We start from the raw sequence: 26,683 nt of genomic DNA, 5'->3' as shown, positions 1-26,683 counted from the left end.
TCAAGGACCTGCTGTTCCCTGGAGAACAGGTGAGATCATCTCCAAGAGCTCTCACCTTTCCACTCCTCCAGCTGAGGAAAATGAGGCTTGGAGAAGTTGCATGACACACCTTGGGTTCCACAGTCGGCAATATAAACCCAGTGCCCTTTCCTGTGCTCCACGGCACCTGTAGTTCATCCCACAGCTACGTTCTACAGACGGGAACACTGCTGCTCACCTGTGTTGCTAGTCGACAGCCAGTTAGGAGCCGAGTGGGAGCAGGTATGCTTCCTGACTTGTAGTCAGGGACACATGCTGCCTACCCACCCAGAGACATTTTGCAGGAAGGTCCCTGAAAAAACTTCCCAGTGAAGCTGTCTACAACCCTTTAATCTGATGTGATGCACATATATGCATATGTACACATGCGCACACACAGTCATGCACACACGCACACACACACACAATCTCAGTAGATGGAGTCCCTGGTTTCAAATCATTGAGCAAAAATAATCCAAAAAATCACAGGCAAGTGAGTGGGGTGCTAGGCTGGAGAATAAAAACAGAAATGGGAAGCGAGAGGTCACCCACGGCAGGGCAGGCAGGACAAGAAGCGTTCTGCTGTCTTGACTGCTCACCCCACCAGAGATCGTGGGGGCAGGGAGACCCTGCTCGAAGCAAAATGAAATTAAACCTTTCTAAGTACTTATAAATCAGCACCTAATGACACTCTCCCACCACCAGCCTGAGCATTGCTCTTATTACTTTGATTCACAAGCCAGGAAAAGATCCGGAATTATGCACAAATTATTGTCCCATCTTCTTAATTAACGCTGATTGCAAAATTCTTGCTAAAGTCCTTGCTAACAGACTCAATTATGCGCTGCCTGAATTGATTCACCCAGATCAAGTGGAATTTATTAGAAATACACTTTCCTACAATAACATCAGATTATCTTTGAATATAGTTAAATTATTTAGGAATAAAATGGCTGCAGCAGCAGCCCTCTCTTTAGATACAGAAAAATATCTCCCACCACCTAGAATTAAAATGTTTCTTTGCTTTCTATGAGACACACACCCTAGGCTCTTTTTTTTCCCCCAGAAGCAGGTTGAATCACACTGTGATGAGATGAGATGCATGCCTTAGAGCTAATGGTCCGGCTTCAAAGGCATATGGGCAAGAAAAAAAAAATCCTACAGGGTCGCGTCTCAGCTCCCCCCAAGTATGAACCGTCACTGCCCGTGGAACACAGTGAAATTGCAATTAGACTAAATCAGGATATTTTCAGAATCAAAATTGAGAAACGGGTTAATAAAGAAATAATGTATGCTGATGACATACATCTATTAGCATCACTCCCAAGCACACTGGAGAGTTTGGAAAGAACAAAAAGAAATGAGAATAATAGCGAAGAGGCTTTTCTACCTTTCCAAGATGACGACAGTTTCCTGCCACAAGTGCTCGGCTTGAGAAATAAACATTCCGAAGGAACTAATTGGAAATGGCAGGCATGCTCTCTATAGCCTGATTCCAGCTTCCCATCCAATGCCCCACTATCTTTTAATGCCAGCCTCTGCACCTGGAGATTGGACAGGGACTAGGTTTGTCTTATTTGACACATCCTGCACATAGTAGGTACCTAATAAATATTTATGGGCTGGGCATGATGGTTCATGCCTATAACCCTAGCACTTTGGGAGGCTGAGGTGGGTGAATCTCTTGAGCCCGGGAGTTTGAGACCAGCCTGAGCAACATGGCAAGACCCTATCTCTACAAAAAATACAACAATTAGCCGGGCGTGATGGCATACACCTACAGTCCCAGTTACTCGGGGGACTGAGGCAGGAGGGTCACTTAAGCTGGAAGGTGCTGCGGCGAACCGGGATCGTGCCACTGCACTCCAACCTGGCAACAGTGAAAGTCAGTCTCCGAAAAACAAATGAATACATAGAAGTTAAAAATAAATAAATAAGAAATAAATATTAATGCGCCAAATAGCACAGGGAGAACACAGTAGAAATCCTCTGGCTCCACCCTCGAAAGAGGAGCATGTTCCTGGGAGACTGTGACCCAAAGGAAGGAAGCCCAAATAAAGGGAGGCCAGCAGCAAATGTAGGGCCCCCAAGGCATGGCACGTGGGACAGGGAAGTGGGACCCAACTGGGACTTGGGTGTGTAACTCAGAGAAGAGAGGAAGCCCCAGGCAAAGAGACTGGGACGATATTGTTTGAGGCCACAAATTCTAGGCACAGGTGTTTACACTTACTTGGAAAGGCCATGAGGAGCCATTCAGCAAAGGAATGAGGTCATCTTAATTTGTAAAGAAAACACCTGACTCTTTTACCTAACGAGAAGATAGAGGAGAAAGGACAAGTGCCAGGAGATGCCACCAGCTGCCAGCTGTCCCCTCACAACCACCCTCCTCTTCTGCTTTACCAGCAAAATCCTGTAGTGTGCAACGTGCCCACCTGAAGAAAGAAATACATCTCCCCACTGTGTTAGTCCCTTCTCACATTGCAATAAAGAAATACCAGGCCAGGCGCCGTGGCTCACACCTCTAATCCCCAGCACTTTAAGAGACTGAGGTGGATGGATCACCTGAGGCCAGGAGTTCAAGACCAGCCTGGCCAACATGGTGAAACCCTGTTTCTACAAAAAATACAAAAAGTAGCCAAACGTGGTGGTGTGTGCCCGTAATTTCAGCTACTCAAGAGGCTGAGGCAGGAGAATCGCTTGAACCTGGGAGGCGGAGGTTGCAGTGAGCCAAGATCGCGCCACTGTACTCCAGCCTGGGCGACAGAATGAGACTCCATCTCAAAGAAAAAAAAAAGAAATACCAGAGGTTTAATTGGCTCACGGTTCTGCAGGCTGTATAGGAAGCATAGCGGCTTCAGCTTCTGGGGAGACTTCAGGAAACTTTCAATCATGGCGGAAGGCAAATGGGAAGCAGGCAGCTTACACGGCAGGAGCAGGAGCAGGAGAGAGAGTAGGGTGGGGAGTGCTACACACTTTTAAACAACCAGATCTCACAAGAACTCACTCACTGTCTTGAGAACAGCACCAAGGGAATGGCACTAAACCATTCCTGAGAACTCAGCCCCCATGATCCCATCACCTCCGACCAGGCCCCACCTCCCGCATTGGGAATGACAATTCGCCTGAGATCTGGGCGGGGACACAAACCCAAACTGTATCACCCACTTCCCTTGAAGCTAGGGCTGGTCTTGTTCCCATCAACAATGGGCTTAACAGCAGATGGAGGAGGACAGAAGACAGAGCCAGCAAATTTGAAAACATCAATAGAAAAATATTTGATCTGAAGAAGAGAAAGTAAAATGATGGGAAATTAAATGAACAGGGTCTGTGGGACAAGATAAAAGGTTTAACATACACAACTGGAGTCCAAGAAAGAGAAGAGAAGAGCAATAACAGGATGGAAAAAACAATTAAAGAAATAACTACCAAGCCTTTCCCAATTTTAGTGGTAAAAAACATGAGCTTATAGATCCAAGATGTTCAGCCAACCAGAAGAAGGGCAGAGTTGACAGAAGGGAGTCAGCTGTGTGGGCTCGCATGCCTGGGTGCTCAATTCCTGTTGCTGAGTCATGTTTACTCTGAGAATAAACAGCAGGTTCCATGGGAGTGAAGGGGTGAAACGTGTGCAGAGAGAAGGGTGCAATCAGTTCGATATATGGCAATGCATCATGTAACTCTTGTTCCCACAAACCTGCCATGCTCTGTACCGCCTACAGCAAAGGCTGGCCTGTGGGCTGGCTGCCTGTTTTTATGAATAAAGTTTTATTGGAACTCAGCCACCTCCTTCATTTACATATTCTTTATGGCTGCTTTCATGTGAGCGTGGCAGAATTGAGCAGTTGCCACAGAGACCACATGACCTGCAAAATGTAAAATATTTACTGTCTGGCACTTTATGGAAAAAGTTTGGTGACTCCTGTCCAACAGCACACAGTTTAAATATTATAACAGGCATCCAAAGGCCTAAAGATGTACTCTGAGCTAACTCAGCTCTGCCGTTCGTTCTCTCCCGGCTTCTCTGCCATTCTCTCCCAGCATCCCTGCTGTTCTCTCCCCACATCCCTGCACCCACCGAGGCTGATTAGTCACAGGGCTACTCTGAATGTGGTGGGAGGCAGGAGTCACTGTGGGAAGTGTTTGACCGAAATTGACAGTAAATATTTAGACGTGTTTACAGCAATTTAACACATTAACGTAACATCTATGAGTTTGATTTGCAGACTCGTAATTACCTATTGTTTTTCAGTTTTATTTTTGCCAGTAACTAATTTCATTGTACTTTGAAAGAGAATCAGACCAGGTGAAGTGGCTCAGGCCAGTAATCCCAGCACTTTGGGAGGCTGAGGTGGGAGGATCGCTTGACGCCAGGAGTTAGAGACCAGCCTGAGCAACATAGTGAGACCCCATCTCCCACCACAAAAAAAAATAATAACAATAATAATAAATTAACCGGCAAGTGGCTGTAGTCCCAGCTACTCAGGAGACTGAGGTGGAAGGATCCCACTTGCACCCAGGAGTTCAGGTTACAGTGAGCTATGACTGTGCCACTGCACTCTAGTCTAGGCAAGAGAGTGAGATGCTGTCCTTAAAAAACAAAAACAAAAATAAAGACTGAGCCCCTTGAACGAGAATCAAACTGCAACAAATTAGAATCAGAAAAGAAAAGAAAAGGAAATTTGTGGTCCCTCACCTCGGGTGCTTAAGAAACTCCGGTCCAAGCCACATCTCCACAACACCTCAGTCCCCAGTCCGTTCCTGGCCTTTGCACAGCCACCTCCTCTGCTGCTTCCCGTCCTCTTGTGTGCCAGCAACACACCCACCATCCTCCCAGTGGCTTGTGAGCTCAGGGGTCAGCGTTGGATGCTGAGCAGAGTTTGTTTCGCAGGAAACTTCATAGGATTAACACCTAGAAAGCCAGGCTGGCAAGGGCAGTGGGGATCCTTGACACCGCCTAACCATGCCTTGGCTGACCCCAGGGGCAGCTCTGGAACAGAGATGACCTGTCACAGGTTTCCCTGCTTGGGGCCAAAATGGCAGGACAGCTCTAGCTGCACCTGGATCCATCACTGGATCTGGCCACGTTGGGAGGAGTGTTCCTGGGTGAGGCAGCTCTGCAGCTGAGGCAAACCGTGGAGGAGCTAACAGCTGGGGTGACAAGTCCTCCCTACAGCTGGGGCCTGGGGGGCTCATCTCTGTGTCCACCAAACCATCTAGGCCCCTCCTCTCCTCTCAGTCCTGAATCACAGGCCTGCTGTCTGTGGCGGCTTCATTTCCTGCTCAGGTGCCCGTCGGCCTGACCCCTCCGTGTCATCAAAGGGCTGGCTGCCTTCCTGACTGTACCTGTGTCCCCATGCACCATAGCATGGTGGCTAGTGACACCCGCCTCTTGCTCAGGCCAGAACATAGGGTACAGCTCCCCACAGCAATAGATCAAGAGGAGGAAACAGACATCCTGGGGAGGAAATGCACCTTCCGTGTCCTGCACCTCCCTCTCGCTTTGCTCAGATGCCACATTAGGGGAAAGCGGGCCCTTTCCCTAGCCCATCGCTCTGATCCCTTATTTGAGGCATCCCCATCTTAATACCTGTACCTCCATACAGCAGTGATCTGATTCCACCGCTAGTTAATGGTGGCCGTCTGCCCTCCCACTCAATTCAACACTCCTTAAAGGCAAGGATTTCTACTTTTTTTGTGTGTGAGACCGAGTCTCGCTCTGTTGCCAAGGCTGGAGTGCAGTGGCACGATCTCGGCTCACTGCAGCCTCTGCCTCCCGGGTTCAAGCAATTTTCCTGTCTCAGCCTCCTGAGTAGCTGGGACTAGAGGCGCACACCACCACGCTCGGCTGATTTTTGTACTTTTAGTAGAGACAGGGGTTTACCATGTTGGTCAGCCTGGTCTGGAACTCCTGACCTCAGGTGATTCACCTGCCTCAGCCTCCCAAAGTGCTGGGATTACAGGCGTGAGCCATCACGCCTGGCCAGATTTCTGTTTATTTCTGTAAGCTTCTAGTACCTGAAAAATGCTCTCTACATGTAAACTCCGAATAGAACATTTCCAAACTGAACAGAAATTTACCCTCCCACCTGCCAACTGGGAGAGCATTAGTGTCACTGAACTCTTCAAAAACTTGACTTTTAAAAAATCTTTCACAATAGGCAAAAAGATCTCTTGTCATTTTTAACTTGCATCTTAAGTTAGTCAAACTGAACGTGATTAGCGGTCCTGTGGTTTAGCATCACTTATAGTTCTCATCATTTTTTTTGGAAGTTTAAAGTTCTAATTTTGGAATTTAACTCCGTCAGACAAAACTGGCCTCACTTTGCTGTATGCAGTGTTGACCAAATTGTCTCCCAGACCACCCTTCTCAACTGCAGGATAGGTAAACTTTTTGTTTCTAGAAGGGATTTAAAGGATCACAGGGCAGAACAATCAGACCAAACCAACTTCAAGAGAGAAGTATTTTGCTCTCTGTGTGAGATTCATAAAAAACAATCAGTCTGAACATGCAATTTGTCTCAAGAGGCAGGAGCTGCAATTTTATCATGTAATTAAATCCCCACGCCAGTTGTAAAGAAACTTCGTCACCTTTATCAGGGAGAGCTTCAATGATACACTTTCCAGCAACGTCCCCAGAGTCTATAAATGTCCTTCCAGGGCTATTTACTCGTGGTTGTGCATGCTGAGGATTGGGCCGCTGCGTTTTGCACTCATCCACAGCGGATACACGGCGTTCAAGGGCACCTTTGTTTCTGAGCTTCCAAAAAAGCCCTCCTGGGCTGCCAATGAAAGCAGCACTTGACCTTTGGATAAGATCACATTAATAATGAGAAGCGACTGTTGTTCTGCATTATCTGCACTGGGCTTGGTAGCAATGACGGGAAAATAAGTTAGTGAGGTGGTTTCGAAACTCCCTTATTGTGTTCCTCCACTTGATGGAAATGAGATTTCTTAATAATGTGAAATCAGCACAGACAATTTAAGTCATTATTAATAGATGCACTTGATCTGAGGAAGTAAAATGTTTTAATGTTTTGTTAAATGAGGTGTGCTGTGCTAACATTGTTATTCAGAGAGGAGGTTGAGATACTTTAACATTTTTGATATGAATGTCTGTGTGACTAACTCTGGTGGATGGATGTGTCCTGGAACTCTTAAAAGCAGAACTTTATATACCTGCCCAGCTTCTTATTTTTAATTTTTTTTAAATTCTTCAGGGAGTGGGGTGAAAGAAAGGTGGCTTTAGACATTAAAACAGGAAGAATAAAGACCAGAAAAGGGTGAGAAAGTAACCCCACTGGAAGGCCTGGGGCTGCTGCACCAGTTTGTAGTGATGTTACTATCGCAGAGTCCAATCAGACTTAGTACATGGCCATTTACAGAAACCCTTCAGGTAAAAAAGGGAAGAAGGAAATTGACCAGGTCAACAATGTGCACTGACATATTTAAGAAAGAGTGCACGGAATCTTACAATGTCCACAAGGGTAATGACCTTCTGCCCCTGTCTGTCCACTTGGACGTTTCCAGAAGGAAGCCAGACATTTGCCAATGACCTAGGAAAGAATCTGAACATTTGCCCTTCCCCAAGAACAGAAGAAAACGGCAGGGTGTCCTGCAGCCTCGAAAACTCTACCTCTTGGCTTGAAGGCATGGAAAGTTGTGACCATGGAGAAAGAGCGTGACCCTGCCACAAAGCCCGCCAGCCCCAGGTTTCAGCCTCAGCTGGATTAATCCTTGGAGGCTTCTGGGGAAAAGAAAATCACTAGTCAACTCAATGGCAGGAAGCAAAGATCCCAATGTCACGTGAAAATAATAATCACCATTCAAACGCTACCGTTTGGATACCCCATTATAATTTCAAGGCGGATTTTACCTTTTTCATCTCATTTGATCCAGAGGCAAAAACTCCCTCTCATTAGCTACCTACATTATAGGACTCAGTTATAAAGAACTAGTGTTTGTGTCTCCTGCAGACGAAACATTATGCTTATTATTTAAGCCTCCAAAATATTATTTGCAAAATTATATTTAAATCCAGTTGACTTACCTGGCAAATATTAGAGAAATTCGGTCTATTCACTCAGTTAGCCAGACACAAGCCGGGCCTCCTCTCCTGCTTGGAGATTCTTGCCTTCCTTTTCCTAAATTCACTTCATGGTCTGCAACAAAAGACCACAGCAATTACATTTGTTTAGTATTCTGCCACGGTCCACCCACACAAATGAGCTTCCTCATCAACTAAGTACACCATTTGAAAAACTAAAACTATTAAATGTACTGCCTTGGAGAAAGTTACATTCATCAGAATCCCTCCATTTCAAGAAGGGCACTGTATTTGTTTAGAAGCATTTCCTTGACCTGCACCCTGGAGTAGACGTTGAAACCCCACGGGCCCTGGCAATGCACAGAACAACACTGAAGAAAAAAAGGGGAGGATTTCCATGGCTGTACCAGAGAGAAAGGAAACAGACATGGAAGTGAAAAGTGGAATAAGGCTGTGCAAACTGTGATGGACCCCATCACATCCTCACTGTGATTGCCAGATACACTAAGTGATGCTATTAGTGGGCTAGCTTGAAAACAAACCAACCAACCAAGAAAAATCAAAGAAGCCCATGGTGGCCGCCATTGTGGGAGGAGAGCGGAAGGTACACAGTGCAAGCAAACACAGAGGTCAAGGACAACACCAGGAAGCAAAGCACAGGGGCTCTCAGGAGTTCTCAGAGGGACGCTCAGTTCTACAAAGCCAAGAGTGCCAATGAGAAAGGGAACTTAAATGGTCATCTGTCTGACATGAGTTACTCTTACTGTACAGACATGCTTTGAATGTTTTCAAATAATTTGCTGCATTTATGCCATCTAAATTCGGGTACAAATATCAATGCATCAAAACAACCAACAACATCTGAACCTGAAAACAAGAGAAGTAAACTTCTAGTGCCCCAAACAGGGAACCCATAGCAGTGAGTCGCTGTTTCAGCCACGCGATTCGCAAGGATAACAGATTCCTATGGGCCTGGGGTTTGAACGCTGCCTTGCGGCATTGATTGAATCAGCCTTTTGCTCTGATCTGTTGAGACCTTTTGGAATCTTGGCTGTGTCACGCTCCATGCCACCCATCTGATCGCTGACTTTCCACATATGTATTCAAATCACGATATGTATCACACAGAATGGAGGTAAGTCCAGGGATAAAAGCCATTCCACACTGCATTGAAAGGGTCACAGATTCCACGCCTGCCTTTCACAGCAATGGTTCTCAAACTTGGCTGCATGGTAGAAGTTCCTGGGGACTCTTTTTTTTTGTTTTGGAGACAGAGTCTTGCTCTGTTGCCCAGACTGGAGTACAGTGCCATGATCTCAGCACACCACAACCTCTGCCTCCTGGGCTCAAGTGATTCTCCTGCCTCAGCCTCCCAAGTAGCTGGGACTACAGGCACATGCCACCTTGCCTGGCCAATTTTTGTATTTTTAGCAGAGACAGGGTTTCACTATGTTGGCCAGGCTGATCTCAAACTCCTGACCTCAGGTGATCCACCTGCCTTAGCCTCCCAAAGTGCTGGGATTACAGGCGTGAGCCACCACACCCAGCCACCGGGGGACTTTTTAACAGTCCTGATGCCCAGGCTGCACCTCCAGCCCATTATGCCTGAAACTCCCAGGTGGGCTCCAGGCATCGTGTTTTTTAAAGTTCCCCAGGTGATTCATTTTTGCAGCCAAGGTTTGAACCACTGCTGTCAAGGCATCGTGTGCATTATTTCTCCAGTTTGCATTATTTAGCCAAAGTTTCCTAAAGAAAGACTCACACTGCTTCCATCTCCTCCAAGAGGCTGTCATGAAACTGGCATTGCAGGTTGTTGTCTATACCCCCTCCGCATATTTATGATAACCCTGTCACAGAAGAAAATTCTAGTCCACCCCGACATGTTCCTAGTGACTCACGGAGCTCCAGGTGATTCCACTCCGTTTTCTAAATGCTCCCAGACCATCTTTTTCATAATCCGTGTAGGGATCTTGCCCAGGTCTAATGTCAAGATCATCAGTCTGAGCAATCCAAAGTCTCTTTCCATTTGAAAACTAAACCTCTAGACTTCTGGTCCTTTTTTTGTTTTATCACAGTTCCTCAAAGACTTTGACAATTGTTCAGCAACTTCATATACAAATTCACTCTTGAAAGAAGTTGAATTTGTATATGTGCTAAAGTTGGCAAAGAAGATAAAACCTGAGTTGTATCTTGAGGCTATGTATTGGCTTTGACTAAGCGGAGAAGGGTGAGGACCAAAAAAATAATGAGATTAAAATGACCTGACCCAAGCAAGCTATAGATAATGTGAAGGCGGCAGGCAACAAAGACCACAGTCGAGAGCACTGGGTCAGAAAACAGTGTTATTCACGCCACTACAGGACATCGTTCAGCTGCTGGGAAAGAAAGCTAAAGAACTTCTGTCTGCTGGAGTCCTCTGCTCCTTGCTTTCTCCTGTTTGATCCTTGCAGGCAGGGGTATTATTAGGTTTTTTGCCTTCAAACCCTCAAACCTTAAGACTCACGCTAAAACATAAAAAAGATTAAATAAATGCTTACTGAATGAATGAATGAAAATGAATGAATGAATGGGTTGGTTTTCAGGTTTGTTTGTTTTAATGCAATCATCAACATGTGGCTATTATTGTTCTTTAAAAAAAAAGACAGCTCTCTGCCATGCTTATGAAGTTATCTGCATGTCCTACTTATGAACTAATGCTATCTACCATGAGCTATTTTTAAAGCTCTCGGGAAAAAAAAAAAAAAAGTCTGTTTCTTGACTACGATGCCTTACCTACTGAAATCAAGCTTGGATATTTAGGGAGCTGTTGATAAATAACACTGGAAAGCTAAATTTAGCATCTGGTGCAGTGTGGAATGGCTTTTATCCCTGGACTTACCTCCAGTGTCCCACCCCTTTTAAAAATAACCAATGACAAGCTATATCAGGCATCAGAAAATTTGCTAGTTTAAAGTGAAACACAGGTTCAAGTTGGATCAGATTATAGCTGTGCATGAGTAAGTCCTTCAGAAATGTATCTAATCACGAACAATCAGTCCGAGAAAAACTAAAATGGCAAAATGGCTATGCTTAGAGAAAGGAAAGACCCCGCGAGCTTCATATTGCGGGGAAATGAATAGTGCAACTAAGGAATACATAACTGAAGGGGAAGGAGATGAGCCCGAAGCCCATCATGTTGTTCTGGTGGACATTTGAGAAGGGACATGGTCTCCACTGTGTTACTGTTGGTCATTTTATGCATGCAAACGCATTTGATCTCCAATGAAGGTTCTAAGTTCCTAACAAATACGGTCCATTTCTTCTTTACTGATGCATTTTCCACTGCCCCAGCAGAGTCCTACGTACACAGTGGGCTCTTTGAAAAAAAATCTCTGCTGTTCCCATTGATAACATTGATGCTGCTTTTGCTACTGATGATGTGGATAAGGGAGATAAACTTTAAAAACATGTGAAACAAGGTTTTAAAGAGTTCTCAGGGAGCATACGGTAGCCAAGATTTTTTTTTTTTTTTTTTTTGAGACAGAGTCTCACTCTGTCACCCAAGCTGCAGTGCAGTGGCATTATCTCGGCCCACTGCAACCTATGCCTCCTAGGCATACATTATACTCCTTTTGTATTTTTAGCAGAGACAGGGTTTCACCATGTTGGCCAGGCTGGTCTTGAACTCCTGACCTCAAGTGATCCACCCGCCAAAGTGCTGGGATCATAGGCATGACCTACTGTGCCAGACCAGGTCTTCTTACAAAACCTGGTAAGGATCTCTACAGGTGGGAGAAGATGGGCTGTGCAGTGAGGTCCACAGATCTGAGGTAAGTCCCCACACTGAGCACCCAAGATCTGCCCCAGGCCAGCGGAGCGTCCACGTTACTATGGTGTTCTTCCCTAAGGGCGAAAGGCAACAGATGGCCAAGAATAAGAGCAAGAACCACTGAGGAATTTTAACATTGAGCAAATTTCAAAGAGTCCAGTCCATTCGCTCTCTCCCTTATTGACACTGAAGACGTTCTCTGTGTGGAACACCATGCAGGGCATGGAGAACTTCCCAGAGAGGAAGAGACAGCCCCCACCGTCCTCCAAAAAGCTCATGGTGAAGTGGGACACAGACAAGGAACCAGCAGTAATAGTTAGAGTGCCCAGTGCCACAGTCAGGAGGCAAGGACAGACATCAGGACTGGTCTTGGAGGTCAAGGGAGGCTAAGCTGTGTTGGAGGATGAATGAGGCTGGCCAGGCAAGGAGGGGAAAATAAGAACCGCAGGCAGAAGGAACAGCCTGCACAGACACCTGCAGAGAGGAAGGCACTATCCGGGGACTGCAGATCCCTATGCTAAGGTGTGGCGTGCTCCAGGGACAACAGTGAGGGCAAGGTAGGAAGCCCTTGTACTCACGGGAAGGTGCTTGGGCACAGCTTTGTCAGGACTGAGAAACCTTGAGAAAGGTAACTGAATCTGTGAGTCCCAGTTGCATCACCTGCAAATGACCTCAAGGGTAACCACCTGCAGGGATACATCTGACACAGTCTCTAACAGTGGGTGTCCAGGGAGCACTAGCTCCCGAGGGCAGCTGGCCCTGACCCCCCAAGAGCTAAGCCCAGTGGGCCCTTCTGCAGCCTCAGAACTGAGTCTTTGCCCAGAGGTCAGATAAACATGGTAAAAAAATAAACTCACGACCCGCATGGCAACCAACTGGGGTTGTGGCCAAGTCTCCCCCGACACCCAGCTGAGGTTGACTCTCACCCGTGTGAGCTCCTCAGCTTTCATGGCACAGCCCCTGTCTCTTAACCCCGCTGCATCATAGATGTCCAAACGTGGCCTCGTCCCTCCCCACCCAGCACCCTGCAGCCCTCCTCTGTAGAAGAGAGGTGGGTTTTATCATTTGGGTGAACCTCCAGGCCTGGGGTCAGTCTGTGCACATAAACTCATGCTTGTAACAAGGGTCAGAACAAGGGTTCTACAACAAGGGTCAAGACACCTCTATATCAAACCATAAATGTGTGTGATTTCTACTCCACCCTTTGCTGCAACCTCTTGTAAGGAAAATCAAAGGTCTCCCTTTGCTGGGCACCCCTTAGTTACAAAAGATCTTGGTGAAAGGGGCAACCCAAAGGCCAGGTTACTCTTCCAAATAAAGAGCCCACACAGAAAGCCTGCTCTGATTGGACACTCAGAGGTCGGGGGGCACTTAACGAGAGGTAGGGGGAGTCACAGGGCAGCCTTTGTGTTCAGAGAAGAATGAGAGAGAAGAAACTAGCATAAGAGGAAGCTTAGGAAGCTCGACTGTGACCAAGGATGCGCAGCCCAGTGAGCTGTATTCCTTTATTTCGCATCTCTTTTCCTGTTGCTTCTCTGCTGTTGCTTCCTGCAACACCATGTGGGGATGGGATCCCATGGGTCCCCAGGTCTAACACTGGCCATGAGCAAATGGGGGCTCATGCTAATGCCCACCTCCCTGGGCGAGGGTCTGCTTAGCTCTCCCGGGCACATACTCCACTGCCCTTCTCTCTGCTCATCCAGGCACAGCTCTCCTGACCCTTTCACCTCCCTCCAGCCTCTGCTCACATAGTTTGTATTGTAACTCATGTGCACAAGCCAAAGAACTCTGTCGCTCACCATCATTGGCCCATTCCAACCTCCTAGTGGGGAAAAACAAGAATGGTTGAAAGAAAGAAAGAAAAACAGGCCAGGCACGGTGGCTCACACCTGTAATCCCAGCACTTTGGGAGACCAAAGTAGGCAGATCACCTGAGGTCAGGAATTTGAGACCAGCCTAGCTAACAAGGTGAAACCCTGTCTCTACTAAAAATAAAAAAATTAGCTGGGTGTGGGGGTGAGAATCTGTAATCCCAGCTACTCAGGAGGCTGAAGCAAGAGAATCACTTGAACCCTGGAGGCAGAGGTTGCAGTGAGCAGAGATCACACTGCTGCACTCCAGCCTGAGTTACAGAGCAAGACTCTGTCTCAAAAAAAAAAAAAAAGAAGGAAGGAAGGAAGTGCATATGATTTATATTACAAGAAAAAAAATGAGCTTATTTAATTTTTTGACAATAAAATAAAGCCCTGAACCAAACCTTAGTAAATAACTCATAAGTTACTAATCAAGAACTGTTACCATTCATTCGAAAAAAAAAAATGTGGCATTTCTCATCTTCAGCAAGGGACACACATTTGGGGATCAGTTATCCATCCCTGAAAGAAACTCACAGGTACCAGCACCCCTGATCATGTCTTTGGGAACCCCCTATCTGTCCCATGGAGCCTCCTAACACCCAGGGACACTTATCTGGAACTTGGTCATTTGCAGTGTCCAGTGGGGCCTCCCTCACACATCCTCAGGCTGGCCACAACCCTTGGAACACACATCTGCTCATTACTGGTCTGGCAACAGAGAACATGGATGGGATAAAAAGCAAAAAGACACCCTTCAAACCAAGAAAGAGAAGCCTCACTTATTTCAGGTAGTAATTACTTTTTTTTGAGACAGGGTCTCACTTCACTGCCCAGGCTGGAGTACAGTGGCACAATCATGGTTCCTTATAGCCTCGAGTTCTAGTGATCCTCCCCACCTCACCCTCCCAAATAGCTGGGACCACAGGTGCACATCACTATGCCCAGCTAATTTTTTTTTTTGGAGAGATGGGGTGACTCTTGCTCTCTTGCCTGGTCTCAAACTCCTGGACTCAATCAATTCTCCCATCTCGACCTCCCAAAGTGCTGGGATTGGCCAGACACGGTGCCTCATGCCTGTAATCTCAGCACTTTGGGAGACCGAGGTGGGTGGGTCACTTGAGATCAAGAGTTCGAGACGAGCCTGGTCAACATGGTGAAACCCCATCTCTACAAAAATAATAATAATAATAATAAATTACCTGGCCGTGGCAGCACATGCTTGTAGTCTCAGCTACACAGGAGGCTGAGGTAGGAGAATCACTTGAACCCAGGAGGTGGAGGGTTGCCGTGAGTATCATGAAACATTATTCTTCTTTTGATTTTTCCCAACTATTTATAAATGTAGAAACCATTCATAGCACCCAAACCATACAAGAGCTGGGAGTGGAGAGCGCCGACTAGTGACAGCAGACAGACCCTTTCAGCCCTATCACCCTGCGAGTAGGTCCTGCTACGTGGCACCGCCTTCACTTGGAGAGAGACTAAATCCTGGGCAGCCAGGAGCCCTCTCTGGAAAGTGGCTCCTGACAGTGCTGACCCAGTTCTGAGTAGGTCCTACCTGATGAACTGGAAGCCAGCAGAGTGGTGTGGGGGACAGAGGACGGACTCTTGAGACAGACGCACGTGAGTTCCAATCACAGCATAGCTGCTAGCTTGCCAAGAGGCCCTGGTCATGCTATTTCCTTCATGTGGTTGTTATTGGGAGTAAATAAATAAATATGGTAATACTTAAAAAGCAACTGGTATACAATGGGTGCTTCATAAATATTTGTTTCTTTCCTCTGAGCTTAAGACTTTTATTTCCAGATTCTAAATATAGTACTTTAAAAAAAAAATCTGAGAAGATATTACTTATTTGCTAAGTATTCTGGTCACTGACATCATATTTATAAGTGAGTCTCTTACTCCACATAAACAGGTAAATTCAATGCTATTTAAGACTGGGGAATCATCTGCCCAACAGCAGGATAAACAAGTCCATCACAATTAAATGTGTGCTGGGAGTCTGCCCTCAGTGCATGGAGAGTAGATTTGGAGCTATCCAGATGTGTTCTGTCTCCGGAATTAGCATCTATATCATCACAAAGGGGGTGGCTCAGCACTGCAACATCCCAGTGCTCACATGCCCCTGGTCATATCAAGTAACCATTATCACATCAGAGCCCACAGGAGTTATAAATACACCACCATCGAGCCCCAACTGGATGACAATTGAGTAATGACAATAGAAATAGCTTACACTCCATAAGACCATCTTTCCCGTTCCTGAACTGAAATCGACGGTATTGTAATGGAGAGACAGTCAGAGCCAGAGAGAGGAAAACTTCAAATCTTTCAAAAGACAGAGAAGGAGCCGCAAGCTAGAGCAGGGTCTCCAGTGCTGGAATATCACACTGCCCTGGTCGCAGGGGACCTGGAGCATCTGAAGCCCCTCATGGACCAGTTCTTCCAGGATGCCAATGTGGTGTTTGAGATCAATAAGGATGAGATGGAATGGCAGGTGAAATCTCCAGCCACGTTTGGACTGTCAGGTACCCTTGTTCTTTAAAGCTCAGTCATTTATTTTTAAGGGGCTACTAATACTCTCCTGGAATGTAAGGCTCCCGCGTGTAGACTGGGCACAGTGGCACTGGGTTTAACCTATACAAGAAAAGGACATCTGACGAAGTTTGCTCTGCAGCAGTTTTAAAGTGTAGGTTTTAAGTGATGGCCTATAAGAGATCCAACTGGAAAGGCAAAGCAGCGATTGGCGGGAATGCCTGTCCGATGACGCTGTGTGTGCCTCGTCTTTACAAAGGAACATTGGTTTGGGTGCAGAGCTGCCTGTGCCTGCATCTGGCAGCCAGGGAGGTGGGCGCTGAAGAAGGAAAGTCTCTCCTTCAATTCCGCCTGGAGCAGCCTCTGGCACACAGCTCTGTGTGAGGTTCTTCTATGAATCTGCAAATGTCACAGCTACAGCAGGGTGACCGGGGCACAGCCAGCACCAGTAAAGGAAGGACCCCAGGGCTCTCTGTAGATCCTCCTCCTGGAATCTAGGGAATCCCAAGAATGGGGAAGGAAAGGGGAAGAAACCAGAGGTCCTGACTTCGTACATGTCTGCCGGTGCTCTTGCTGCCTGAACATGGTGACTGTGCGCTGGGCAGACAAGCAGACCTCCCAAGTGGAGAGAGGTCCCCTCCTCCCCCTGCCTACTCAGGATGTGCAGACGCTTGCTGACCACCATGCTGCATCCAGGCCTTTCTCGGCTGGCACTGCTTTGGGCACCCCACCTGCCACCGGCTCAGATGCAACATATTTACCAGGAAGGTTCATGCGTTGGAATCTACAGCAGCTCTCCCAGACCATGGGATTTGAGAATCTGAGGTCAGTGGCCGGTGGCCAGTGTCCCATGTCCCTGATTCTTAAGCTCCGGCAGGCAAAGAATGAGGAAGGTCGGCTTCCAAAGAACTGACACAGTTCTGTTTATACCTCACATGGGAGAAGAGAATAAACTCAAAACACTGTCAGTGGGCCAAGCAGCTTCTGCCAATCAGTGAGGCAGTGGGGGCTGTGAGAAAGGCAAATGGCAGTTCCTGTCGGGGCTGCATGTCCCAGCCGAGTCCTTCTGGGCCTCCTCTCCCTCACCTATCCCAGGCCAAAAATACCAACTGCAGCCCTGGACATACACACACACAAATGTCACCGTTTCAAATAGATAGTCATGTTCACCCATCATTTGCACATTCTGTATCCAAAATCAGGTTCCTCTTTCCCTCCTGAGTCTTCCTACCCCTAAGTTCTGCTGCTGTCCTGTGGCACACCTGGACAACAGGACGCCGGGGCACGCCCACAGTGAAGGGATGTGGGCTGATATGGAGGAAACCGCAGCCACCACGTGAGTAGTGGCCCCAGGCCTCCGCACAGGCTGGGAAGAGAAGGAGACAAGCTCAGGCTGCCTGGATTCCAGTCTCCTTCAGCACAGCCACCTGACTGCCCGGCAGCAGATCCAGCAGCAGAAATGACCAGACCCTGTTTGAAAACAGTGGCCCCACGTGCTCTCCCATGAAAAGACTTCCCGGTGGCCAATTCCAGCTCCCCTGGTGGGGAATTGAGCACACGGAGCAGGTCCCCAGTGGCCACCACCTCAGTGCCCCTCCGTGATGGAATGCCGGCCCATCCAGCCCGCAGTCATAGAGAGCACTGACATGGGTGAGCTGATGCTTAGAGGGACGCACAACATGCAGAGAAGCCTTAATCCATGTCCCTCCTGGTGGCAGAACTGGGACCAGAGGGCGGGAGTTACAGAAAGCGAATTCAGGCTTCCTGACTGCATCACCAAGGACATGGAGACGGTGCTAGCCCATACTGTGGCTGAGCTAGATCCCCACCTATGGCTTCTTCCCATCAGTCCCTAGGAAGACTCAGGAATCCAGAGCGGGTTTACTGACCTGCTAGGGTCAGGTGGGGCTGGGTTGGGGACTTAGCATTCCCCAGAGAAGGCAGTAAATAGTTTTCATCTCTCAAAAAAACGAATCGAATCAAAAAACCAAGAGCTGGCGCCTGCAGGAATGTAGGTTATTGTTACCACCGGGATAACAGTGTAGATAGAGTACATCCATCACCCCCTCCAGATCGGACCTGGTCTTCACCGGGAAGGGCAGCTCAAACCCATGCAGGTCCACGTTCCCGGGGCCTCTGGCCACCACCATTCCACGCCAGTCCCACAGCTCCCCCTTCCCCCACCGAGTGCGCAACAAGCTCCAGGCTGGGCCTTGGGGACTCGGGGCGGCTGGAACTGGCACCACATGCAGGTAGGTAATTAATGAATGGGCTTTCAAGGCTGCTCAGCATGGGTTCCAGGAAGGAGGTGGCCTGTGAAAAGGGTCTCCTCTGCGGCTCATTACAGCCACGGTATCGATTCTTCCATCATTATCAGAAGGCCTTCCTGCCATGTGAAATCCTGCCCCTTGATGTGTATTCACCAGGGACTACGTCCCCCATTTCCACGAGCGCTCCTGGCCGCTAACAACCTTCCACGGGCTTTTTGAAAGTGCCAAAGTTTTCAGAGAAGTAAAAATGTGTAGCACCTGCTCCATTCATCCCTCAAGAAAGAGCAACCCTATACACACACACACACACCCGCCTAAAAAGCGCAAAGAAACAAACCAGAATTGTGCTGAATGTGGACCGCCACATCAAAGCGTGCTTCTAAAAACTCAGCCACTTGCAAGAGAGCTAAACTTTCTCTGAGTCCTTTTCTTGAACAACCTTGGTGATGTGTGGGTCAGTTTGTTTTGTGCGTTGTCTCTTCTTAATGACAAAGGGACAAGTTTGGGGCTCAGCTAAGGGAGTACTGGATTCGGGAAAATTCCACAACCCACTTTCCTCTTTCAAGCTGCCCTAACTCAGGGCCTGGAACGGGTGGATTCCTCACTTAAATTCGCCTACCATGCACCCTGCTTGGACAGCTTTTAACTGACCCCATTTCCCAGTCACCCCCGTATTTGGCAAAACCCTCTTGCTTCTCAATACCTGGCGCCCCATCTCTCTGGCTCCGTTTTAGCCTTCAATCTCTCCTTCGTATTTCTTCCTCTGTCTCCGCCTGTCTCTTCCCAGTGTGTCTCTCTGCTCTCTGTCTCTGTGCGTCTCTGATTCTATGCTCTTCTCCCTACATGCCCACCTGGTACCTACCTTTAAGAGACGCTTCACCCTCTTTCCGCCTTAATGAACACCGCCCACCACCACCACCACTAACCTCCCCCTGACCTTACATTCCACCTCCCTCCCCGCAGGCCTCTGGACCCTGGAATACAAGCGCGAGCTCACCACGCCCCTGTGCATCGCCGCGGCCCACGGCCACGCCGCCTGCGTGCGATACCTGCTCGGCCGCGGCGCAGACCCCGACGCCAGCCCCGGCGGCCGCGGCGCCCTGCACGAGGCCTGCCTCGGGGGCCACACCGCCTGCGCCCGCCTGCTGCTGCAGCACCGCGCCGACCCCGACCTGCTCAGCGCAGAGGGCCTGGCGCCTCTGCACCTCTGCCGCACGGTCGCCTCGCTCGGGTAAGGACCTCAGGTCAGGCCCGCGGCGCCCGCCCCACGCCAAGACCAGACCACTCCCCCAGGCCCCCGACCCCGCCTCCGCCTCCGTCCCAGCCCCCGCCTCCGGACCCAGACCCTGCACCCTTGACTCTGTACACTGGATCCCCAGGGCCGCATCCGCCCCGTCCCTACCCTGGCCCCTGCTTCGGGACCCAGAGCCAAGACCCCTGACCCGGGACCCCAGACCCGGCACCTCCCGGCCCTCGTCCCGCGCCCCGGCCCCCGCGGGTTTAATTAGCGCTTGATTGCGAGCGCGCGCGGGAGGCGCCACGCCGAGGTAATGAGCGCGGTGATCACGGCCCAGCCGCCGGCGCCGGGGATGCTAAAAGGCCACTGGCGGGGTTGGAGGCTGAAAAATTAGGGTTTTTAATGATAATTTTATGCAGAATAATTGTCACAGTGTGACATAAATGGTTAGCTCCTCGGGCGGGGCTTCCAGGCCCGCTCGGAAACGGAGCTGTGCCGGCCTCTAGGGAGGCCCAGCGGCCGCGCAGCCAGTTCGCGCCCGGGCGCGGGGTCTGGGGGTCCCACAGCCCCCGTCCCTGGAGAGCGCCCTCCCAGCGGGTGCTCCGGGGCTCGGAGAAGAAGCGGGGCCACGTGTCTTTGTACGGGACTCGTGGTGGGGTTTCTCGGCTTGCATTGTGTCATCTTGACATTTCTGTTAATCAGAATGCTCCAGCCCCTGCCCTTGGAGTTGTCATTGCATGACCTTCTGTCTCTAGGGGAAGATTAAGGAAAGTCGCCCACGTTTAGCGCTGGGAACCCGTGCGGCTCTCAGAAACCGCGTCGCCCTTGCTGCTTCTCCACCGACTGTCAAAGCTGCTGGATGTCCTGCCCAGCAGGGGCAGCAATGCAGGCAGGCGGGGCTACTGGGCACTCAGGGACCCAGCCAGGGGACCCACCTAAGAAAGGTCACCTGAGTTCAGAGGGGGGACTCAGAGGGCCACGTGGACCCCCGCCAGTCTTGTGAATGAGGAAGGAAACAAGGTTCTAGCAATGCTCTTTAAAAGCAGCTTTACCGAAGTGTGATTGACATTCAGCAAGCCGCACGTGTTTAAGGCGTACAATTTGATAAATTCCTCAGATTATACACTCGTGCAACACCCCACAGTCCGTGGAGGGCAGATATTTATCATTGTCCCTGTGGCCTCGCGGTGCCCACGGTTCTCCCTCCCACTGGCCCCTTCCTTATTCTCCATCCCTAGCGTCTGCTTTTTATTACTTGGCTTAGTCTGAATTTTCTAGAATTTTGTATAAATGGAATCTGCAGTCTTTTATCTGGCTTCTCTCGCTCGACATAATTATTTTGAGATTCATCCATGTTGCTGTGTGTATCCATAGTTCATTCCTTTTATTCCTGGGTAGTGGTCCGTGGTACGGATGAACCACAGTATGCTCATCCATTCATATGTTGGGAAACATTTGATTGTTTCCAGTCTGGGTCTTTTACAAAGTTATCATGCACATTTGTGTGCCAGCCTTTGAATGGGCATATGCTTTTATGTCTTTTGAATAAATACCTAGGATTGGAATGGCTAGGTCACATGATATGATTAAGAACATAACTGTTAGGCTAGGTGCGATGGCTCATGCCAGTAATTTCCACACTTTGGGAGGCCGAGATAGGCAGATCACTTGAGTTCAGGAGTTCGAGACCAGCCTGGGCAACACAGCAAAACCCCGTCTCTACAAAAAATACAAAAATTAGTCAGGCATGTTGGCACGCACCTGTAATCCCAGCTACTCAGGGGACTGAGGTGGGAGGATCGCTTGAGCACAGGAGTAAGCCCTGTTCACACCACTGCACTCCAGCCTGGGTGACAGAGTTGAGACCCTGTCTCAAAAAATAATAATAATAATAACTAAGAAATGGCCCAACTAGTTTGCAAAGTTGTACCATTTTACATCCCCACCAGCGATGTCTGCATGTTCCAGTTGCTTCATGGTCTCACCAATACGTGGTATGGTCAGGCCTTAACTGTACACATTCTAACAGGTGTGTAGACATATCTTATTATAGTTTTGATTTTCATTTCCCTGGTAACTAGTGATGTTGAGCATTGTTTCATGAACTTACTTGCCATCCACATACAGTCATCTGTGGCTTAACAATGGGGATACATTCTCAGAAATGTGTTGTTTCATCATTATGTAAACATCATAGAGTATATTTACACAAACCAGGATGGCATAGCCCACTGCCCCCCTTGGCTATATGGTTTAGCCTCTAGCTCCCAGGCTGCAAAACTGGACAGCATGCTACTGTACTGAATACTGTAGGGAATTGTAACACAATAGGAAGTATTTGTGTATCTAAACATAGAAAAGGTACAGTATAATCTTATGGGACCACTATTGTATATGTGGTCTGTTGTTGACTAAAACCATTGTTATAAGGTACATGACTGTATCTTCTTTGATAAAGTGTCTGTTCAAATCTTTTGCCCATTTTTTAAATTGGGTTTTTTGTTTTCTTATTTAATTTTGAGGTTTCTTGGGATATTCTATATATGAATCTCTTGTGAGATATGTGATTGATAGGTATTACCTGCCAGTCTCTGGCTTAGATTTTATTCTCTTAGCAATGTGTTTTGAAGAACAGAAGTTCTTAATTTTTATGGAGTCCAGTTTATCCATTTTTTCTCTTTTAAGGATTATGTTGGGTTATGGTATCTAAAAAAAATTTTGCCTAACCCAAGGTCACACAGATTTTCTCTTATATTTTCTTCTAGAAATTTCATAACTTTACATTTTACATTTAAGTCTGTGATCCATTTTGAGTTCATTTCTGAATATGATGTGAAGTATGGATTGAAGCTTTTGATTTATTTATTTATTTTTGCATGGAGATATCTGACAGTTCCAGCAGTTAGTCGAAAATAAGTATTTGTGCATCTAAACCCTTCCTTTCTCCACCAAACGGTCTTTGCACCTTTGTCAAAAATGAATGGACTATATATGCATGAGTTTATTTCTGAGCTGTCTTGTCACGCATGTGCAAAACAGGGCAAGGTCTGACTGGTTCACCTGGTGAAGACGTGAGGAGCCCCTTTATTACATAAACAGTGAAAGGAAGAGTAGCCAGTGGTGTTGGCTCCTCACGGTCTTTATCCCACACACCAAAAAGGATAACACCTAGACAAAAGGGGCTGGATAACGTCAACGCAAGTTGAAGAATACCCCATTTCTGAGCAGCCATGCCTAGCTCTGAACTGAGAGGTTCATAGCCTGTATCTCTATTCTGAAGGGGCTGAAGCAGGAAGCTCCCTGCCTCCTCAGGATCCAGAAGGCATTGAGAAACCGTCTTATAGCAGCCTCCTAGGGGACATAGCCAGGCGAGGGGGCAAGGGCCTTATAGCAACTCCTTACAAGCATCCAACCCAGGAGTATCCAGGTGTTCTGCCGAGACGTAGATTCAGTACTGGTTTGCTTTGTGGCCTATGTGGATATGTGCAGGGTCACCAGGGTGCCACGGCAGAGCCATCCCCCTTCATCTCTATTCTGTTTCATTGCTCTATTTGCCTATTTTAACACCAATACCATACTGTCTTGAATACTGTAACTTTATAATACATTTTGAAGTCAGGTAGTATAAGTTTTCAACCATTGTTCTTCTTTCTCAAAGTTGTTTTGGCTATTCTAACTCCTTTGCATTTCCAGATGAATTTTAGATTCAGTTCATCCATTTCTACAACATAGCCTGCTGGGTTATGTTGTCCAAATCTATAAATCAATTTGGAGAAAAATAAAAATAAAAATATTAAGGCTTTCAAATCATGCACACTATATACTCCTCCATTTATTTATTTCTTCCTTAATTTTTCTCAGCTGTGTTTGATAGTTTTTTAAGGTACAGGGTTTGCATATATTTTGTAAGATTTATCCCTAATTATTTCATTTTTGATGCTGTTGTCAACTGTATATTTAAATTTCCATTTCTGATTGTGTGTAGCTACTATATAAAATTTATAATAATTTATTTTTGCATATTGACCTTATATCCTATAACCCTTCTAAACTCACTGTTCTAGTAGAATTCCACAGGATTTCTTGTAAGCAATCATGTCATCTATAAATAAATATGATTTTACTTCTTCTACAATCTAGATGCCTTTTATTACTTTTCCTTGTTTTATTGCACTGACTAGAACCTTCAGTGCGCTGCTGAATAAAAGTGGTGAGAGCAGACAATTTTTCTTGTTCCTGATCCTAAGGAAAGCATTAATTCACCACTAAGTATGATATTAGCTGTAAAATTTTGCAGATTCCTTTTTTCAGAAATAGAGAACTCTCTTCTGTTTCTAGTTTGCTGACAGTTTGTATTACAAATTAATATTGAATTTTCTCAAGTGCTTTTTCTACATATATGGAGATAATCATATGGTGTAAGTTTTGTCTGTTAATATAATACTTTATATTGATTAATTTTCAAATGTTAAACTAACCTTGCATTCCTGGGATAAACCACACTTGACCATGAGGAGTTATCCTTTTTTATATATTATTGGGCTTGATTTACTGGAAAAAATATTTATTTATTTTTTTTTTTTTTAATTTTTTTTTTTTTTTGAGACGGAGTCTCACGCTGTTGCCCAGGCTGGAGTGCAGTGGCGCGATCTCGGCTCACTGCAAGCTCCGCCTCCTGGGTTCACGCCATTCTCCTTCCTCAGCCTCCTGAGTAGCTAGGACTACAGGCGCCCGCCACCGCGCCCGGCTAATTTTTTGTATTTTTAGTAGAGACGGGGTTTCACTGTGGTCTCGATCTCCTGACTTTGTGATCCACCCGCCTCGGCCTCCCAAAGTGCTGGGATTACAGGCTTGAGCCACCGCGCCCGGCCAGAAAAAATATTTAATATCCACATCTATGTTCATGAAAGATATTGGTCTGTAGTTTTATTTTCTTGTAATATCTTTGTCTGGTTTTGGTATCAGAGTAATGCTGGCCTCAAAAACAATTTGAGAAGTAGTCTCTCCTCTTCTATTTTCTGGAAGACCTTGTGTAAAATTATTATTTCTTCCTTAAATGTTTGGTAGAATTCATCAGTAAAGCTATCTGGACATGAGTCTTTTTGTGATAAGGTTTTTAACTATGAATTTAATTTCTTTACTAGCTATAGGGCTACTCAGATTCTTTCTCTCTCTTTTTTTTTTTTTTTTTTTTTGAGTGAGCATTTTAGTGCTTTAATAGTTGTATTTTCTAAGAGATTGACCTCTTTCAGCTAAGTTGTTGAACTTACTGCCATAAAGTTGTTCCTTATTATCCTTTTAAGCGCTGTAGATTCTATAGTGATATCACCTCTCTCATTCATGATAGTAGAATTTGTCTTCTTTTCCTCCTAGTAAGTCTTGCTTTTGGTTTCATTGTTTTTCTCTATTTCATTGATTTCCACTACACTCTCTATTATTCTTTCTTGCTCACATTTGGGTTTCATTGGCTCTCCTTTTCTAGTTTCTTAAGGTGGAAGCTAATGTCATTGAGTCAGGAACTTTCATGTTTTTTAATATAGGCTTTTAGTGCTATACATGTCTCACTACATACTATTTTAGCTGAATCCCACAAATTTTAATATGAGTGTTTTTGCATTCAATCAGTTTTAAATACTTTCTAATTTTCCTTTTTTTTGAATCATGGGTTATATAGAAGTATGTTATTGTGTTTCCAAATATGTGGGGATTTTCCAGATATGATTTCTAATTTAATTCCATTGTGGCTACAGAATTTATTTTGTATGACTTTACTCCTTTTTAAATTTATTGAGAATTGTTTTATGATCCAAGATATGCTATTCCTTGGCAAACGTTTCATGTATACTAGAAAAGAATGTATACTCTGCAGTAGTTCAATGGAGTGTTCTCATGTTCAATGTTCAATGGAGTGTTCAATGGAGTGATAAATGTCAATTAAATCAAGTTGCCTAACAGTGTTGTTTAAGATTTCTATATACTTGCTGATTTTCACTGGACTTGTTTTACAAGTTATTAAAAGAAGAGTGTCAAACTCTCTAAGTATAATTGTAGATTTGTCTGTTTCTCTTTGCAGTTCTATTGGGTTTTGTTTCAAGTAATTTGAAGCTCTATTATTAGGTACATAAATGCTTAGCATTATTCTGTCCTTTTGAAGAATTGACCTTTTTATCATCATGAAATTATTTATCTTTAGTAATATTCTTTGGTCTAGGTCAGGTGCAGTGAATCACCCCTGTAATCCCAGCACTTTGGGAGGTCAAGGTTGGAGGACTGCATGAGGCCAGGAGTTTGAGACCAGCCTGAGCAACATAACGAGAACACTTAGCCAGGGGTGATGATAATAAAAATGTATTTCTCACAGTCCTAGAGGCTGGGAAGTCCCAGATCAAGGTGCCAGCAGATTCACTGTCTGGTGAGGGCCTGTTCTCTGCTTCCAAGATGGCATTGTGTTGCTGCATTGTCACATGGCGGAGGAGCAGAAAAAATGGAAGAGGCAAATTTAATCCCTCAAGGCCTTTTATAAGGGCACTAATCCCATCTATGAGGGCCTAATCACTTCCTAATGACCCACCTCTTGATACTATTACATTGGGAATTAAGTTTCAACATGAATTTTGGAGGGACACAAACATTCAACCATAGCATTTGTCATGTGTACCTCTCTGACATGAAACTTGCTTCATCAAAGCATGCAAGCTGAGGAGACAATAGAGACGATCTGCTTGCAAGATGGAAGTTATAATCTTCTGTAATTTATTCACAGAAACAATCTCCTGTCACCTTTGCAATAGTCTATTGGTTAGCAGCAAATCAAATGTTCTGCACATACTCAAGGAGAGGAGAGAAGAGCATGGATACCAGAAGATAGACTTCAATGGGGAACCATGCTAGAGACTGCCTACCACACCATCCTTT

The 26,683-nt window shown here is 46.4% G+C and overlaps 1 protein-coding gene and 1 long non-coding RNA gene across 2 annotated transcripts in view; one reads left to right on the top strand and one right to left on the bottom strand.

The window, feature by feature from the left end:
- LOC114671449 (uncharacterized) overlaps nt 1–19,784 on the bottom strand; it is a 107,004-nt gene extending 87,220 nt beyond the window's left edge. The window contains exons 1-2 of the long non-coding RNA XR_013402246.1: nt 19,581–19,784; nt 8,063–8,174 (exon numbers count right to left, since the gene is read on the bottom strand). This is a non-coding gene — a long non-coding RNA (uncharacterized LOC114671449). The remainder of the gene's footprint in view (nt 1–8,062; nt 8,175–19,580) is intronic.
- ASB18 (ankyrin repeat and SOCS box containing 18) overlaps nt 1–26,683 on the top strand; it is a 73,177-nt gene that overhangs the window by 6,387 nt on the left and 40,107 nt on the right. Inside the window, exons 2-3 of the mRNA XM_077957953.1 lie at nt 16,132–16,254; nt 19,495–19,762. Coding sequence (XP_077814079.1) covers nt 16,132–16,254; nt 19,495–19,762 — 391 coding nt within the window. The remainder of the gene's footprint in view (nt 1–16,131; nt 16,255–19,494; nt 19,763–26,683) is intronic.

This window comes from Macaca mulatta, chromosome 12 (genome assembly GCF_049350105.2).
Source record: "Macaca mulatta isolate MMU2019108-1 chromosome 12, T2T-MMU8v2.0, whole genome shotgun sequence".
Lineage (NCBI taxonomy): Eukaryota > Metazoa > Chordata > Mammalia > Primates > Cercopithecidae > Macaca > Macaca mulatta.
The sequence above is the reverse complement of the archived record's forward strand: the minus strand, read 5'-3'. Positions and strand labels throughout refer to the sequence as shown.